Source organism: Oncorhynchus mykiss, chromosome 18 (genome assembly GCF_057628025.1).
Source record: "Oncorhynchus mykiss isolate SJ-2025 chromosome 18, ASM5762802v1, whole genome shotgun sequence".
Taxonomy (NCBI): Eukaryota; Metazoa; Chordata; class Actinopteri; order Salmoniformes; family Salmonidae; genus Oncorhynchus; species Oncorhynchus mykiss.
This window is the reverse complement of record NC_143039.1, coordinates 23,307,623-23,323,202: the sequence shown is the minus strand read 5'-3', so window position 1 is coordinate 23,323,202 and position 15,580 is coordinate 23,307,623. Positions and strand designations below refer to the sequence as shown.

The window sequence follows — 15,580 nt, the reverse complement described above, 5'->3', positions numbered from 1 at the left end:
GCTACCCTGCCACCCCATCTATGGATTTCACATGACTGGGAATACAGGTATGCATCGATTGGTCACAGATACCTTTAAAAAAAATAATGTAGAGGAGTGGTTCAGAAAACCAGTCAGGATCTGGTGTGACCACCATTTGCCTCATGCAGCGTGACATCTCCTTTGCATAGAGTTGATCAGGCCGTTGATTGTGGCTGTGGAATGTTGTCCCACTTCTATTCAATGGCTGTGCAAAGTTGCTGGTTATTGGCCAGAACTGGAACCGACTGTCGTACACGTTGATCCGGACTTCCAGAGCATCCCAAACATGCTCAATATGTGACACGTCTGGTAGGTCTGAAGGTCACTTTAGAATTGGGACTTTTTCAGCTTCCAGGAATTGTGTACATATCCTTGCGGCATGGAGTGTGCATTATCATTCTGAAACATGAGGTGATTGCGGCGGATGAATGGCACGACAATGGGCCTCAGGATCTCGTCACGGTATCTCCGTGGATGCAAATTGCTATAGATGAAACGCAATTGTGTTCATTGTCCATAGCTTATGCCTGCCCATACCATAACCTCACCGCCACCATGGGTTACTCTGTTCACAACATTGACATCAGCAAACTGCTCACCCATACGACGTCATGCTGTCTGCCACCTGTCCAGTACAGTTGAAACCGGGATTCATCCGTGAAGAGCACACTTTTCCAGCGTGCCAGTGGCCATCGAAGGTGAGCATTTGACACTGAAGTCGGTTACGATGCCGAACTGCAGTCAGGTCAAGACCCTGGTGAGGATGACAAGCATTCAGATGAGCTTGTGCAGACAGTTTGTTCAGAAATTCTTCGGTTGTGCAAACCCACACTTTTATTGGCTATCTGGGTGGCTGGTCTCAGACGATCCTGCAGTTGAAGAAGCTGGATGTGGAGGTCCTGGGCTGGCGTGGTCACACGTGGTCTGCGGTTGTGAGGCCGGTTGGACGTACTGCCAAATTCTCTAAAACGGAGGCCTCATATGGTAGAGAAATGAACATTCAATTCTCTGGAAACAGCTCTGATGGACATTCCTGCAGTCAGCATGACATAAGACTACCAAAATCACAAATGACCTTTTTGAAGGACATACCATTAAATCTGCCCTCACTCCCTCTCAAACATTTGTAAGTACAAGTCATTATCACTCGACACATCCTCCCCACTCGCTCAATCATACAAATATACACACACAGTATAGTCCTGTATGCTACGTTATATTGTCAAAGTCAGAAGAGTTACAGATCGAAAAGCATTGTTTAGAATAGACATTCTCTGTAAGGTGTAATGGGGAACAGTGTCAGCTCTACACATTACATTTCTATCAGCAACATTCTAAACATTGCAGCACCACAGAATACACCTAGTCCAAAAATCTAAATTGAATGTCTTAAGATGTTGCAAGATATGAGAGTTTCCTCTGAATTTAAAAAACTGGCCAACTAACACAAATTAAACATACAGTGCCTTGCGAAAGTATTCGGCCCCCTTGAACCTTTTGCCACATTTCAGGCTTCAAACAAAGATATAAAACTGTATTTTTTTTGTGAAGAATCAACAACAAGTGGGACACAATCATGAAGTGGAACGACATTTATTGGATATTTCAAACTTTTTTAACAAATCAAAAACTGAAAAATTGGGCGTGCAAAATTATTCAGCCCCCTTAAGTTAATACTTTGTAGCGCCACCTTTTGCTGCGATTACAGCTGTAAGTCGCTTGGGGTATGTCTATCAGTTTTGCACATCGAGAGACTGAAATTTTTTCCCATTCCTCCTTGCAAAACAGCTCGAGCTCAGTGATGTTGGATGGACTGCATTTGTGAACAGCAGTTTTCAGTTCTTTCCACAGATTCTCGATTGGATTCAGGTCTGGACTTTGACTTGGCCATTCTAACACCTGGATATGTTTATTTTTGAACCATTCCATTGTAGATTTTGCTTTATGTTTTGGATCATTGTCTTGTTGGAGGACAAATCTCCGTCCCAGTCTCAGGTCTTTTGCAGACTCCATCAGGTTTTCTTCCAGAATGGTCCTGTATTTGGCTCCATCCATCTTCCCATCAATTTTAACCATCTTCCCTGTCCCTGCTGAAGAAAAGCAGGCCCAAACCATGATGCTGCCACCACCATGTTTGACAGTGGGGATGGTGTGTTCAGCTGTGTTGCTTTTACGCCAAACATAACGTTTAGCATTGTTGCCAAAAAGTTCAATTTTGGTTTCATCTGACCAGAGCACCTTCTTCCACATGTTTGGTGTGTCTCCCAGGTGGCTTGTGGCAAACTTTAAACAACACTTTTTATGGATATCTTTAAGAAATGGCTTTCTTCTTGCCACTCTTCCATAAAGGCCAGATTTGTGCAATATACGACTGATTGTTGTCCTATGGACAGAGTCTCCAACCTCAGCTGTAGATCTCTGCAGTTCATCCAGAGTGATCATGGGCCTCTTGGCTGCATGTCTGATCAGCCTTCTCCTTGTATGAGCTGAAAGTTTAGAGGGACGGCCAGGTCTTGGTAGATTTGCAGTGGTCTGATACTCCTTCCATTTCAATATTATCACTTGCACAGTGCTCCTTGTGATGTTTAAAGCTTGGGAAATCTTTTTGTATCCAAATCCGGCTTTAAACTTCTTCACAACAGTATCTCGGACCTGCCTGGTGTGTTCCTTGTTCTTCATGATGCTCTCTGCGCTTTTAACGGACCTCTGAGACTATCACAGTGCAGGTGCATTTATACGGAGACTTGATTACACACAGGTGGATTGTATTTATCATCATTAGTCATTTAGGTCAACATTGGATCATTCAGAGATCCTCACTGAACTTCTGGAGAGAGTTTGCTGCACTGAAAATAAAGGGGCTGAATAATTTTGCACGCCCAATTTTTCAGTTTTTGATTTGTTAAAAAAGTTTGAAATATCCAATAAATGTCGTTCCACTTCATGATTGTGTCCCACTTGTTGTTGATTCTTCACAAAAAAAATACAGTTTTATATCTTTATGTTTGAAGCCTGAAATGTGGCAAAAGGTCGCAAAGTTCAAGGGGGCCGAATACTTTCGCAAGGCACTGTATATATATATCACACACACACACACACACACACACACAGTGGGGGGAACAAGTATTTGATACACTCCCGATTTTGCAGGTTTTCCTACTTACAAAGCATGTAGTGGTCTGTAATATTTTATCATAGGTACACTTCAACTATGAGAGACAGAATCTAAAACAAATATCCAGAAAATCACATTGTATGATTTTAAGTAATTAATTTGCATTTTATTGCATGACATAAGTATTTGATCACCTACCAACCAGTAAGGATTCCAGTTCTCACAGACCTGTTCGTTTTTGTTTAAGAAGCCCTCCTGTTCTCCACTCATTACCTGTATTAACTGCACCTGTTTGAACTCATTGCCTGCATAAAAGACACCTGTCCACACACTCAATCAAAACAGACTCCAACCTCTCCACAATGGCCAAGACCAGAGAGCTGTGTAAGGACATCAGGGCTAAATTGTAGACCTGCACGGGCTACAGGACAATAGGCAAGCAGCTTGGTGAAAAGGCAACAACTGTTGGCGCAATTATTAGAAAATGGAAGAAGTTCAAGATGACGGTCAATCACCCTTGGTCTGGGGCTCCATGCAAGATCTCACCTCGTGGGGCATCAATGACCATGAGGAAGGTGAGGGATCAGCCCAGAACTACACGGCAGGACCTGGTCAATGACCCGAAGAGAGCTGGGACCACAGTCTCAAAGAAAACCATTAGTAACATACTACGACGTCATGGATTAAAATCCTGCAGCGCACACAAGGTCCCCCTGCTCAAGCCAGCGCATGTCCAGGCCCGTCTGAAGTTTGCCAATGACCATCTGGATGAACCAGAGGAGGAATGGGAGGTCATGTGGTCTGACGAGACAAAAATAGAGCTTTTTGGTCTAAACTCCACTCGCTGTGTTTGGAGGAAGAAGGATGAGTACAACCCCAAGAACACCATCCCAACCATGAAGCATGGAGGTGGAAACATCATTCTTTGGGGATGCTTTTCTGCAAAGGGGACAGGACGACTGCACCGTATTAAGGGGAGGATGGATGGGGCCATGTATCACGAGATCTTGGCCAACAACCTCCTTCCCTCAGTAAGAGCATTGAAGATGGGTCGTGGCTGGGTCTTCCAGCATGACAACAACCCAAAACACACAGCCAGGGCAACTAAGGTGTGGCGCCGTAAGAAGCATCTCAAGGTCCTGGAGTGGCCTATCCAGTCTCCAGACCTGAACCCAATAGAAAATCTTTGGAGGGAGCTGAAAGTCCGTATTGCCCAGCAACAGCACCAAAACCTGAAGGATCTGGAGAAGGTCTGTATGGAGGAGTGGGCCAAAATCCCTGCTGCAGTGTGTGCAAACCTGGTCAAGAACTACAGGAAACGTATGATCTCTGTAATTGCAAACAAAGGTTTCTGTACCAAATATTAAGTTCTGCTTTTCTGATGTATCAAATACTTAGTGGGCCAAAAAAGTATTTAGTCAGCCACCAATTGTGCAAGTTCTCCCACTTAAAAAGATGAGGCCTGTAATTTTCATCATAGGTACACTTCAACTATGACAGACAAAATAAGAAAAAAAAAATCCAGAAAATCACATTGTAGGATTTTTATGAATTTAATTGCAAATTATGGTGGAAAATAATTATTTGGTCACCCACAAACAAGCAAGATTTCTGGCTCTCACAGACCTGTAACTTCTTCTTTAAGAGGCTCCTCTGTCCTCCACTCGTTACTTGTATTAATGGCACTTGTTTGAACTTGTTATCAGTATAAAAGACACCTGTCGACAACCTCAAACAGTCACACTCCAAACTCCACTATGGCCAAGACCAAAGAGCTGTCAAAGGACACCAGAAACAAAATTGTAGACCTGCACCAGGCTGGGAAGACTGAATCTGCAATAGGTAAGCAGCTTGGTTTGAAGAAATCAACTGTGGGAGCAATTATTAGGAAATGGAAGACATACAAGACCACTGATAATCTCCCTCCACGCAAGATCTCACCCCGCGGGGTCAAAATGATCACAAGAACGGTGAGCAAAAATCCCAGAACCACACGGGGGGACCTAGTGAATGACCCGCAGAGAGCTGGGACCAAAGTAACAAAGCCTACCATCAGTAACACACTACGCCGCCAGGGACTCAAATCCTGCAGTGCCAGACGTGTCCCCCTGCGTAAGACAGTACATGTCCAGGCCCGTCTGAAGTTTGCTAGAGAGCATTTGGATGATCCAGAAGAAGATTGGGAGAATGTCATATGGTCAGATGAAACCAAAATATAACTTTTTGGTAAACTCAACTCATTGTGTTTGGAGGACAAAGAATGCTGAGTTGCATCCAAAGAAGACCATACCTACTGTGAAGCATGGGGGTGGAAACATCATGCTTTGGGGGTGTTTTTCTGCAAAGGGACCAGGACGACTGATCCGTGTAAAGGAAAGAATGAACAGGGCCATGTATCGTGAGATTTTAAGTGAAAACCTCCTTCCATCAGCAAGGGCATTGAAGATGAAACGTGGCTGGGTCTTTCAGCATGACAATGATCCCAAACACACCGCCCGGGCAACGAAGGAGTGGCTTCGTAAGAAGCATTTCAAGGTCCTGGAGTGGCCTAGCCAGTCTCCAGATCTCAACCCCATAGAAAATCTTTGGAGGGAGTTGAAAGTCTGTGTTGCCCAGCAACAGCACCAAAACATCACTGCTCTAGAGATCTGCATGGAGGAATGGGCCAAAATACCAGCAACAGCGTGTGAAGACTTACAGAAAACATTTTACCTCTGTCATTGCCAACAAAGGGTATATAACAAAGTATTGAGATAAACTTTTGTTATTGACCAAATACTTATTTTCCACCATAATTGGCAAATAAATTCATAAATCCTACAAATGTGATTTTCTGGATTTTTTTTCTCATTTTGTCTGTCATAGTTGAAGTGTACCTATGATGAAAATTACAGGCCTCTCATCTTTTTAGGTGGGAGAACTTGCACAATTGGTGGCTGACTAAATACTTTTTTGCCCCACTGTATGTCATGCAATAAAATACTAATTAATTACTTAAAAATCATACAATGTGAGATTTAGATTCCGTCTCACAGTTGAAGTGTACCTATGATAAAAATTACAGACCTCTACATGCTTTGTAAGTAGGAAAATCTGCAAAATCGGCAGTGTATCAAATACTTGTTCTCCCCACTGTATATATACTAAAAGCTCCATTGTTAGATTGTTTTAACTACTCCTATAGAAATGGTAGTCTGTCAGGTACTCAGCAGGAAGGTCTGATTTCACTAATTACTAAAACAAGACCCAGATGGCAAATATAAAGATTCCGTTTTTTTAGACTGTAGGCCCCTTACACTTAAATGTTGTGATGCAAAAATACTAGCGAAATGCATAGCACTCAGAATTAAAGAGGTTTTACCAGGTATTGCTCCATCTGATCAGGCAGGTTTATTTTTACATGGAGATAATATACGACAACTACTAGAAATAATAGAACATCATGATATATCTAAGAAACCAGGCCTGGTATTTATAGCGGATTTTGAAAAGGCCCTTGATAAAGACTGGATTTTTAAAATTTTGGTGATTCTCTTATAAAAAATGGGTAAAAGTAATGTAACACCAGGTGTAAAATAGTAAATATCGGCTACTTAGAGAGTTTTGAATTGCCAAGAGAAGTTAAACAAAGGTGTCCGCTGTCACCATATCTATTAGTTATGGCCATCGAAATGCTAGCTATTAAAATCAGATCCAATAACAACATTAGGGGATTAGAAATCCAAGGCTTAAAAACAAAGGTGCCCATGTATGCCAATGACTCAAGTTTTATATTAAATCCGCAAGCTAAATTTGTCTGGACTAAAATCTAATTGTGTACAATATTACATATTGGATTTTCAAAAATACAACTTCTACATTACCCTGCAGTTTACCTATAAAATTGGCTGACGGTGAAGTTGACATACTTGGTATTCATATGACAAAAGATATGAGCCCTCCACAATGAATTTCAATAGAAAACTAGAAAAATAGACAAGATCATGCAACCATGGAGAGGAAAATACCTGTCTATTTATGGAAAAATTGCCCTGATTAACTCTGTTTACTCACTTACGGCGCTGCCTACTCCTGATGATTTGTTTTTCAAATCATATGAGCAAAAAATATTTTGCTTTATCTGGGACGCTAAACCAGACAACGCTAAACCAGACAAAATAAAGCATTTAATGAATAGGGTGGGTTGAGATAATTAAATATAAAAGCACTAAACCTCTCTAAAAGCTTCACCTGTTCAAAAGTTTTACTTGAACCCTAAATGGTTCTCAAGTAGATTAAGAAAAGCTCATCCAATATTTAAAGTCTTTTTGCAGATATCCATGTCTCATTTTCAATGAATTGAAAATTACTTTTTTTCAAAATCTCTCTTTTTCAAACAAGCATTGCAGAGCTGACTACAATTTCATCCCCCTGAAAATGTAATATTTGTTCTAACAAATATTATGGCTGAACTAAAAATGTGCTGGTTGTCAAAATACCTGTATTTATGGGAAATGTGTATTTTGTACTTAAAGTATATTGTAAATTGGAATGGTAGTTGTGTCTTTCGTGGAGTTATCAGAATTGTACAAGAAGGTCTGCTCAATCCAAGAGTACAAGCAACTGATTACAGCGTTACCCCAAAAACGGAGAAGGCAGGTGGCAGCGGGAGGTGGTAGGGAACTTATCTGTCTGCCCAATATAAAAACTGGCAGAAGAATAAAAACAGAACAAATAGGAAAGTATACCAGTTTCATTTGAGGACCAGGATGTTGACAACTGTGCCATACAGATTGCAAAATAGTTGGGAAGACATTTTTTGATATACCGATTCCATGGTACAGGGTGTTTAAGTTGATTTTTAAAACGAAGCAAGATTCAAGACTTCAAGCTTGTCAGCAAAAATTATTATACAGAATTCTTGCCACCAACAAAACATTGAATATTTGGGGCATAAAATCATTGAAGCTCTGCAGATTTTGTTTTGAGGATACAGAATCAATAGACCATTTATTTTGGTATTGCCCTCAGGAAGCCTGTTTCTGGTCTTAAGTTCAGGAATGGCTGAAAATACATTGATCTGGGTCCCTGTTTTTGGCCTTATGGGAGATCTGTTGACGTGCCCTTGAGCAGGGCGTTGACCCTGTGTCATCCTGAATGGGAGTCTGTTGGATGACTGGTGTGGTGTAGTTGTTGAGCGGCTTCACTGCAAGTATATTGTATGTTTTGGATATTCAATCAAAATAAATACATTTGAGGAAGGCCCTTTCCTGTTTCAGCATGACAATGCCCCTGTGCATGAAGCGAGGTCCATACATAAATGGTTTGTCGAGATCGGTGTGAAGAACTTGACAGGCCTGCAGAGCCCTGACCTCAACCCCATCAAACACCTTGGGATGAATTGGAACGCCGACTGCGAGCCAGGCCTAATCGCCCAATATCAGTGACCCACCTCACAAATGCTCATGGCTGAATGGATGCAAGTCCCAACAGCAATGTTCCAACATCTAGTGGAAAGCCTTCCTAGAAGCTGTTATAGCAGCAAAGGGGGACCAACTCCATATTAAATGCCCATGATTTTGGAATGAGATGTTTGATGAGGTGTCCACATACTTTGGCATGTAGTGTAGTTACAGCTCCACCTGAATATACTTACCTGAAATATAATGCAAATGTTCCACGTCAAAGACTTTCCTCATGCTTGCACACAACACTCACTCAAGACAAGCACACGATTCTTCACACACACGGCAACACAAATTCTCTTGCTCGAGTACAGAGGTAAGTGCACGAGTACGGGATATTCAAATGTCATGTTAATTAACACTATATTACAAAAGTTTGTCTATAATGTTGAGTTAATTAAAATACAATAAACTTTAAATATACAGAAAAAGAATGAGAAATGACTAACAAAATGTTGAGTTGCCTATTGGTTCAAATTAAACTCCAGTGTATTGATCAGAATATCCGATATGGGTATTCTGCCTGCTTGAGGATCAATACACCCAATAGCGTTGTACCGATACCAGTATCGCAATACTAAGATAGCAGATTTTCCTTGGCAAAAAAGAAAACACGAAGCAGACTAAACTCTATGGTCCTTTAAAACCTAGCTTTGTAAAATATTGTGTGCTATAGCTAAACAAATGTGACTCTGGGTGACAACATAAGGCTGTGCATGTTTTACACAGACATCATTTTGACTCTGCTCTGAAAAATTAAAAGATTAGTTTGAGTTCACAATACTTGAAACAAGGATGAGGGTGAGAAAATCCCAAAATATCTAGAGGCTACAAAATAGTTTGTGTTTGTTTTTTTTACTTCAATCAACTTAGTATTCACAAAATGGCATTTCACAGTTTTATTGCAGTTAGTCAAACAACTACTACAGGATGCAATGTACCGGAAATACATTCCATGGACGGGAGGAAATCAAAGTAAGCTAACCATTGCAGAGGCAATGCAGGTCTTCACTTGTTACTAGGATCTACTGAAAACAACAATAACAGGAGGATAGGATACTGATAGCAAAAAGCAAGAAAAGACATCATACAGAAGTTTATAAGCCATCTACAGACCTGACTACATCAAGATACATCGCAGTTGATATTGGCCTTTGGCGGCCAACATTGAAAATTTGTGTTTTTGCATCAACATTGGGCCTGGCTTGTGATATAATTATTTATTTTTTTCCCCCTCAGTCAACATTCGGGACACATGAAGAAGCTGAGGGAAATTATCAGCCCAAATTAAAAGAACAAAAAAAAAAACATTTGACGAGAAAATAAATCAGTTATTTTACATAATGAGAAAGGAGAAGCAGGAGATCCGAATATTGAGCCTTGGGGTACACCGTTGAAAAAATGTCAACATAACACAATCAGTATCTGCGACGTTTGTTGTTAGGCCCTTCATAGTTTCCCACAACAGGGATTCCCCTCCCAAAGCCTGCTGGCCCCCCCACTGCAGGTCCAGGCCCTGCCCCCATAAGCCCTGCCCCCATAAGCCCTGCCCCCACTGCCTGTTGCTGCTGAGGGGACTCGACACCTGGACGGCCACTCATGGGGGACGAACCAATCTGATTAGGAGCCCCCTGGGGGAACCTATCGTTGCGAAGCTACAATATAAAGGGAAAGGTTGGTGGAGATATTATGAGCAGTCCAGATGCAGAAGAATCAGATGGGAGGGATATTCAATAACAATGTTCGTTTTGGCGAGGCAATGAGAAGGCGTTCCGAACGTCAAAGTAGGCAAGCAGAGGAGTTCCGGGCAGAGTCAGAAGAGGGAGAGAGGAATCAGTCCATTAGTTATGGGTGCAGAGCTGATATAAGCTATGAGAATCCCTTTCCTAACCTGCACTAACCTCATGATGTGAAAAGTGAAATCAGGGGAGTAAATGTTATTATTAACCACCACGGGATACTATGATATCCTGATTAAAGATATCACAATGGTAGGGGAAAAGATGCCAGAAAAGACCAGCTGGATGAGATATCTGTACCATAAACTATTAAAATCAAAGTCACTGGCAAAACACCTTGGAATGTAATATCCATAAGCAGCATCTAAATAGCCTCTGGCATCTCCTCTCACCACTGGTTAAAACCTGAAAACATTACACTGCAGTTTCTATTGAGCACCAAGGGTTGAGCAGGTTAAGGAGAGTGAGTTATTGAGAGAGAAATTAAAAAGAGGTTGAGTGTAAGCGCCCATCTTAGCGCATACATTACCATGGCTCCATTGTCTGGCATCATGTTTGGTGCGCCCATGTTTGGAGTTCCCTCGGGGCCCATGGCTCCGGCCCTTCCGCTCATGCCTATGCCCATCATTTGAGGGGGTCCCTGGTTTACACTGGCCCCGGCAACAGAGGCGGGGTTAAACCCATCTACACGCAAAACAACGTAGCATCGTTTGGTCACACTGGAAGTAAACCCCACCCATCACACCCCGTGTGCACTGTTTGTTGTTGTAGAGTGGTGTAAAATAAATCTCTCAGGGCTGACAGAGCTAGCTAACGTTGGTTGTTGGTCACACAAGCAATGCCAATTATGTAGGTGTCAAATGTTTTGTTTCCTAGTTTGATAGGGAAAAATAAGTCAATATTGAGCCCGGTGGTACACAATTGAAAACATATCAAATTTTGTTAGTCTGTGGTGAGATATCCATATCGATATCTACACTGAACAAAAAATGAAATGCAACATGTAAAATGTTGGTCCCATGTTACCTGAGCTGGGGTACTGATGAATTTTTCAATTGACTGATTTCCTTCTATGAACTGTAACTCAGCTAAATATTTGAAATCTTTGCATGTTACATTTATTTTTTGTTTAGTGTATATATATATATATATATATATATATATATAAAACCCTTTTAAAAACATACATCATTTGTTGATGATTTCATATGGCAGGTTAACAGTCTACAGCACCTGTAATCATTAGGCTATGACTTAAAATTGGTTAAGTTGTATTAATATAAGCTGAACAACCAAAAACCAACGTTAGCAGATAGATGCCTACAACAGACTATTTACAGGTCATTGGGAACAGGAGCAGTGTATCATACCATTCAATCAACAGAGCAAGAGTTCCATTACAGTAAAACAGTGGGACAAGCTGTGAGAGGCCCTCAGATAGTCTGGATGAATTTCCGATTTCAGGCGAAAGAACACCATCACCCAGTTCTGCTTCTAGGTTAAAAACCGTGACTGCACATCACCGTTGCCAAATACTCAACCCCGGACCCAAAACCCCATTCACAGCCATATGACACAGGTCTTTGAGAACACTGTAAAATCATCAGTAGGATGACAAGTCATTTAATAAATACTTTTTTTTTTAAATTAAGAAGATAGAAAATGTTGCATCAACAACTAATGGAAACACGAGTAAAGAGTTCATTATGCTTTCTAGGTACTAAATGAGACAGCTGTATTAGTTATGAATTGACTCCACCCACCCACACTGCTGGAAATGAAAAGATGATAAACTATTTCCTAGATGGTATATGTACACATAAATGATACTGCAAACCCCTCCCCCAATACAAATAATCCACCATCTCATTGAACAACGCACACCATTATGTTTGTAAGTAGTAAACATACACACACATAAAATGTAAATACAAACAAAGGGATGGGTTTATTCTAAGCTTGTAGATAAGAACGTTTACCAAGTGTTGGGATTGGTGGCTACTGCTGATACAAAATGTTTGCTAAAAACCCTCAAGCTAGAAATGTTTGTTCGGTTTGGGCCTCATCTATTGTTCGAATCAGGTAACCTTCCACATGTGTGGCACGATGAATAAGTAGGTCTGTAGAAAGGGCAAAAGTGAAGTTGCATAAAACATTAAGGACTAAAGAAAACAATGGTTTCCTTCAACCAGTTGACTAAATAACAAATGACCTGATAATGAAAAGATCATTAGTGAAGTCATCATGTAAAATTCACACTAAAAAAAAGGTAGATGTGACTTTCTACGACTTGATGTACTCAGTTTCTCCACACAAATCAGGGGTAAAAACAAAAGAAATCCCATGACTGAAATTTAAGTCAATTTCAGTTCGACTGCAAAACTCCTTTTTCATGAAAATAGAAAAGGCATGGCCATAATTTCTTGTCAGGAAAGAGGAGTTTTGTACATGTATTAAAACTGAGTTACACCATTTAGTCATATCTATCTATCTATATATATCTATATCTATATATACTGAAATAATCGTGGCGGGGTTAAAGTTATCGATCACTGCAAAGGATTGCTGCAAAGTGATCGATAACTTTAACCCCTCCACGATTATTTCAGTCTCACATTCCCCCAAAACACACTTACACCCTAGTCACTCTCACTCACATATCTAATCAGTGACACAAAAACATAATTAGCATGTTCTCAGACTACACCACATGAGCATATTTCCCCCAGTAGTATTAGTACTTCAGTACACACAGTATGTAGGTGATGTGCAGCCCCGGGTTACAATCATGAAGTGGTGAAGGAGCCACCATGAACCTCACACAGCCCATCCCGTTCAGAGCCTCACAATATATCTTTAGCCCTGCTCCGAGCCCTTTAATGTCTGCCGACCTGAAGGAACTAGCCAGGTGCACACAATATGGCGGTGCCTCCACCTAGCCTTCTTAGGGGGAACTTCTGCCTTATGGCTGGGGCGGCAAAACTCCAGTAACTTTCCTCAAATTCCCAGGCTTTCCAGGAATCCCAGTCCCTGGGAATTGAGAAAGTTACCAGAATTTCACAAACCTAGCCATATGGCCAACACCTTCCCAGTTCCTTTAGATCTGTAGACACCGAAAGGGGGAGGGGGTAGTTCATTGTTGTTTATGGACCAGTCAGTGCTGAGTCATCATTATGACCCTACCTCCCATATTAATGGCTCCACGAGGGCCCAGTTCACCCATTCTCATTTCCTGTTCTCTCTGGAAGAAGTGAAGAAGAGTGGTGCACCCGTAAACCTTGTGGACAATAACTACTAGGACCATTAGGACATGTGTAGGATGATTCCTCACACATCACAACACTCACACAGCTATACAGTGGGGCAAAAAAGTATTTAGTCATCCACCAATTGTGCAAGTTCTCCCACTTAAAAAGATGAGGCCTGTAATTTATCATAGGTACACTTCAACTATGACAGACAAAATGAGAAGGAAAAAAAAATCCAGAAAATCACATTGTAGGATTTTTATGAATTTATTTGCAAATTATGGTGGAAAATAAGTATTTGGTCACCTACAAACAAGCAAGATTTCTGGCTCTCACAGACCTGTAACTTCTTCTTTAAGAGGCTCCTCTGTCCTCCACTCGTTACTTGTATTAATGGCACTTGTTTGAACTTGTTATCAGTATAAAAGACACTTGTCCACAACCTCAAACAGTCACACTCCAAACTCCACTATGGCCAAGACCAAAGAGCTGTCAAAGGACACCAGAAACAAAATTGTAGACCTGCACCAGGCTGGGAAGACTGAATCTGCAATAGGTAAGCAGCTTGGTTTGAAGAAATCAACTGTGGGAGCAATTATTAGGAAATGGAAGACATACAAGACCACTGATAATCTCCCTCGATCTGGGGCTCCACGCAAGATCTCACCCCGTGGGGTCAAAATGATCACAAGAACGGTGAGCAAAAATCCCAGAACCACACGGGGGGACCTAGTGAATGACCTGCAGAGAGCTGGGACCAAAGTAACAAAGCCTACCATCAGTAACACACTACGCCGCCAGGGACTCAAATCCTGCAGTGCCAGAGTTGTCCCCCTGCGTAAGACAGTACACGTCCAGGCCCGTCTGAAGTTTGCTAGAGAGCATTTGGATGATCCAGAAGAAGATTGGGAGAATGTCATATGGTCAGATGAAACCAAAATATAACTTTTTGGTAATAACTCAACTCGTCGTGTTTGGAGGACAAAGAATGCTGAGTTGCATCCAAAGAACACCATACCTACTTGGAAGCATGGGGGTGGAAACATCATGCTTTGTGGCTGTTTTTCTGCAAAGGGACCAGGACGACATCCGTGTAAAGGAAAGAATGAATGGGGCCATGTATCGTGAGATTTTGAGTGACAACCTCCTTCCATCAGCAAGGGCATTGAAGATGAAACGTGGCTGGGTCTTTCAGCATGACAATGATCCCAAACACACCGCCCGGGCAACGAAGGAGTGGCTTCGTAAGAAGCATTTCAAGGTCCTGGAGTGGCCTAGCCAGTCTCCAGATCTCAACCCCATAGAAAATCTTTGGAGGGAGTTGAAAGTCCGTGTAGCCCAGCAACAGCCCCAAAACATCTCTAGAGGAGATCTGCATGGAGGAATGGGCTAAAATACCAGCAACAGTGTGTGAAGACTTACAGAAAACATTTTACCTCTGTCATTGCCAACAAAGGGTATATAACAAAGTATTGAGATAAACTTTTGTTATTGACCAAATACTTATTTTCCACCATAATTTGCAAATAAATTCATAAAAAATCCTACAATGTGATTTTCTGGATTTTTTTCCTTCTCATTTTGTCTGTCATAGTTGAAGTGTACCTATGATGAAAATTACAGGCCTCTCATCTTTTTAAGTGGGAGAACTTGCACAATTGGTGGCTGACTAAATACTTGTTTGCCTCACTGTATAAGCAACAGCCAGGGAATAAGGATAATAATGTTCTCCCAACTGTGATAGAAAAAGTCCCGAAGGAGGAGTTACAAAAGCTGTGTGTGGAATGATACTGTATTGGATATGTAAGAATTTAGTGAGAGAGGAGCACATACGGAATGATCATCTGAGTTCCTAGGTTTGCTTAACAAGTTACCTATGTGTCCAGTATGGATTCTCAAGACCCATCTAAAAAGGTCAATATCGGTCTGTATGTGATGAGCATATAACTTAATATGGGCCAAGCCAAAATATAACATGGATTTAGTCCAAAGTTGATCAAACACTGAAGTGAC

General features: G+C 41.3%; 1 protein-coding gene across 3 annotated transcripts in view; it reads right to left on the bottom strand.

Annotated features, from left to right (window-relative positions):
• The window catches only part of LOC110495642 (paraspeckle component 1), a 28,283-nt gene that overhangs the window by 3,371 nt on the left and 9,332 nt on the right, over positions 1-15,580 (bottom strand). The window contains exons 7-9 of one of the 3 annotated variants that reach the window (XM_036951949.2): positions 13,503-13,560; positions 10,849-11,003; positions 9,465-10,235 (exon numbers count right to left, since the gene is read on the bottom strand). The exons of 1 other annotated variant lie outside the window; for it this stretch is intronic. In XM_036951949.2, coding sequence (XP_036807844.2) covers positions 9,999-10,235; positions 10,849-11,003; positions 13,503-13,560 — 450 coding nt within the window. In that variant the 3' untranslated portion in view covers positions 9,465-9,998. Of the gene's footprint in view, positions 1-9,464; positions 10,236-10,848; positions 11,004-13,502; positions 13,561-15,580 lie in introns of those variants that run through there. One more of the 3 variants, XR_016488333.1, reaches the window with a different exon arrangement.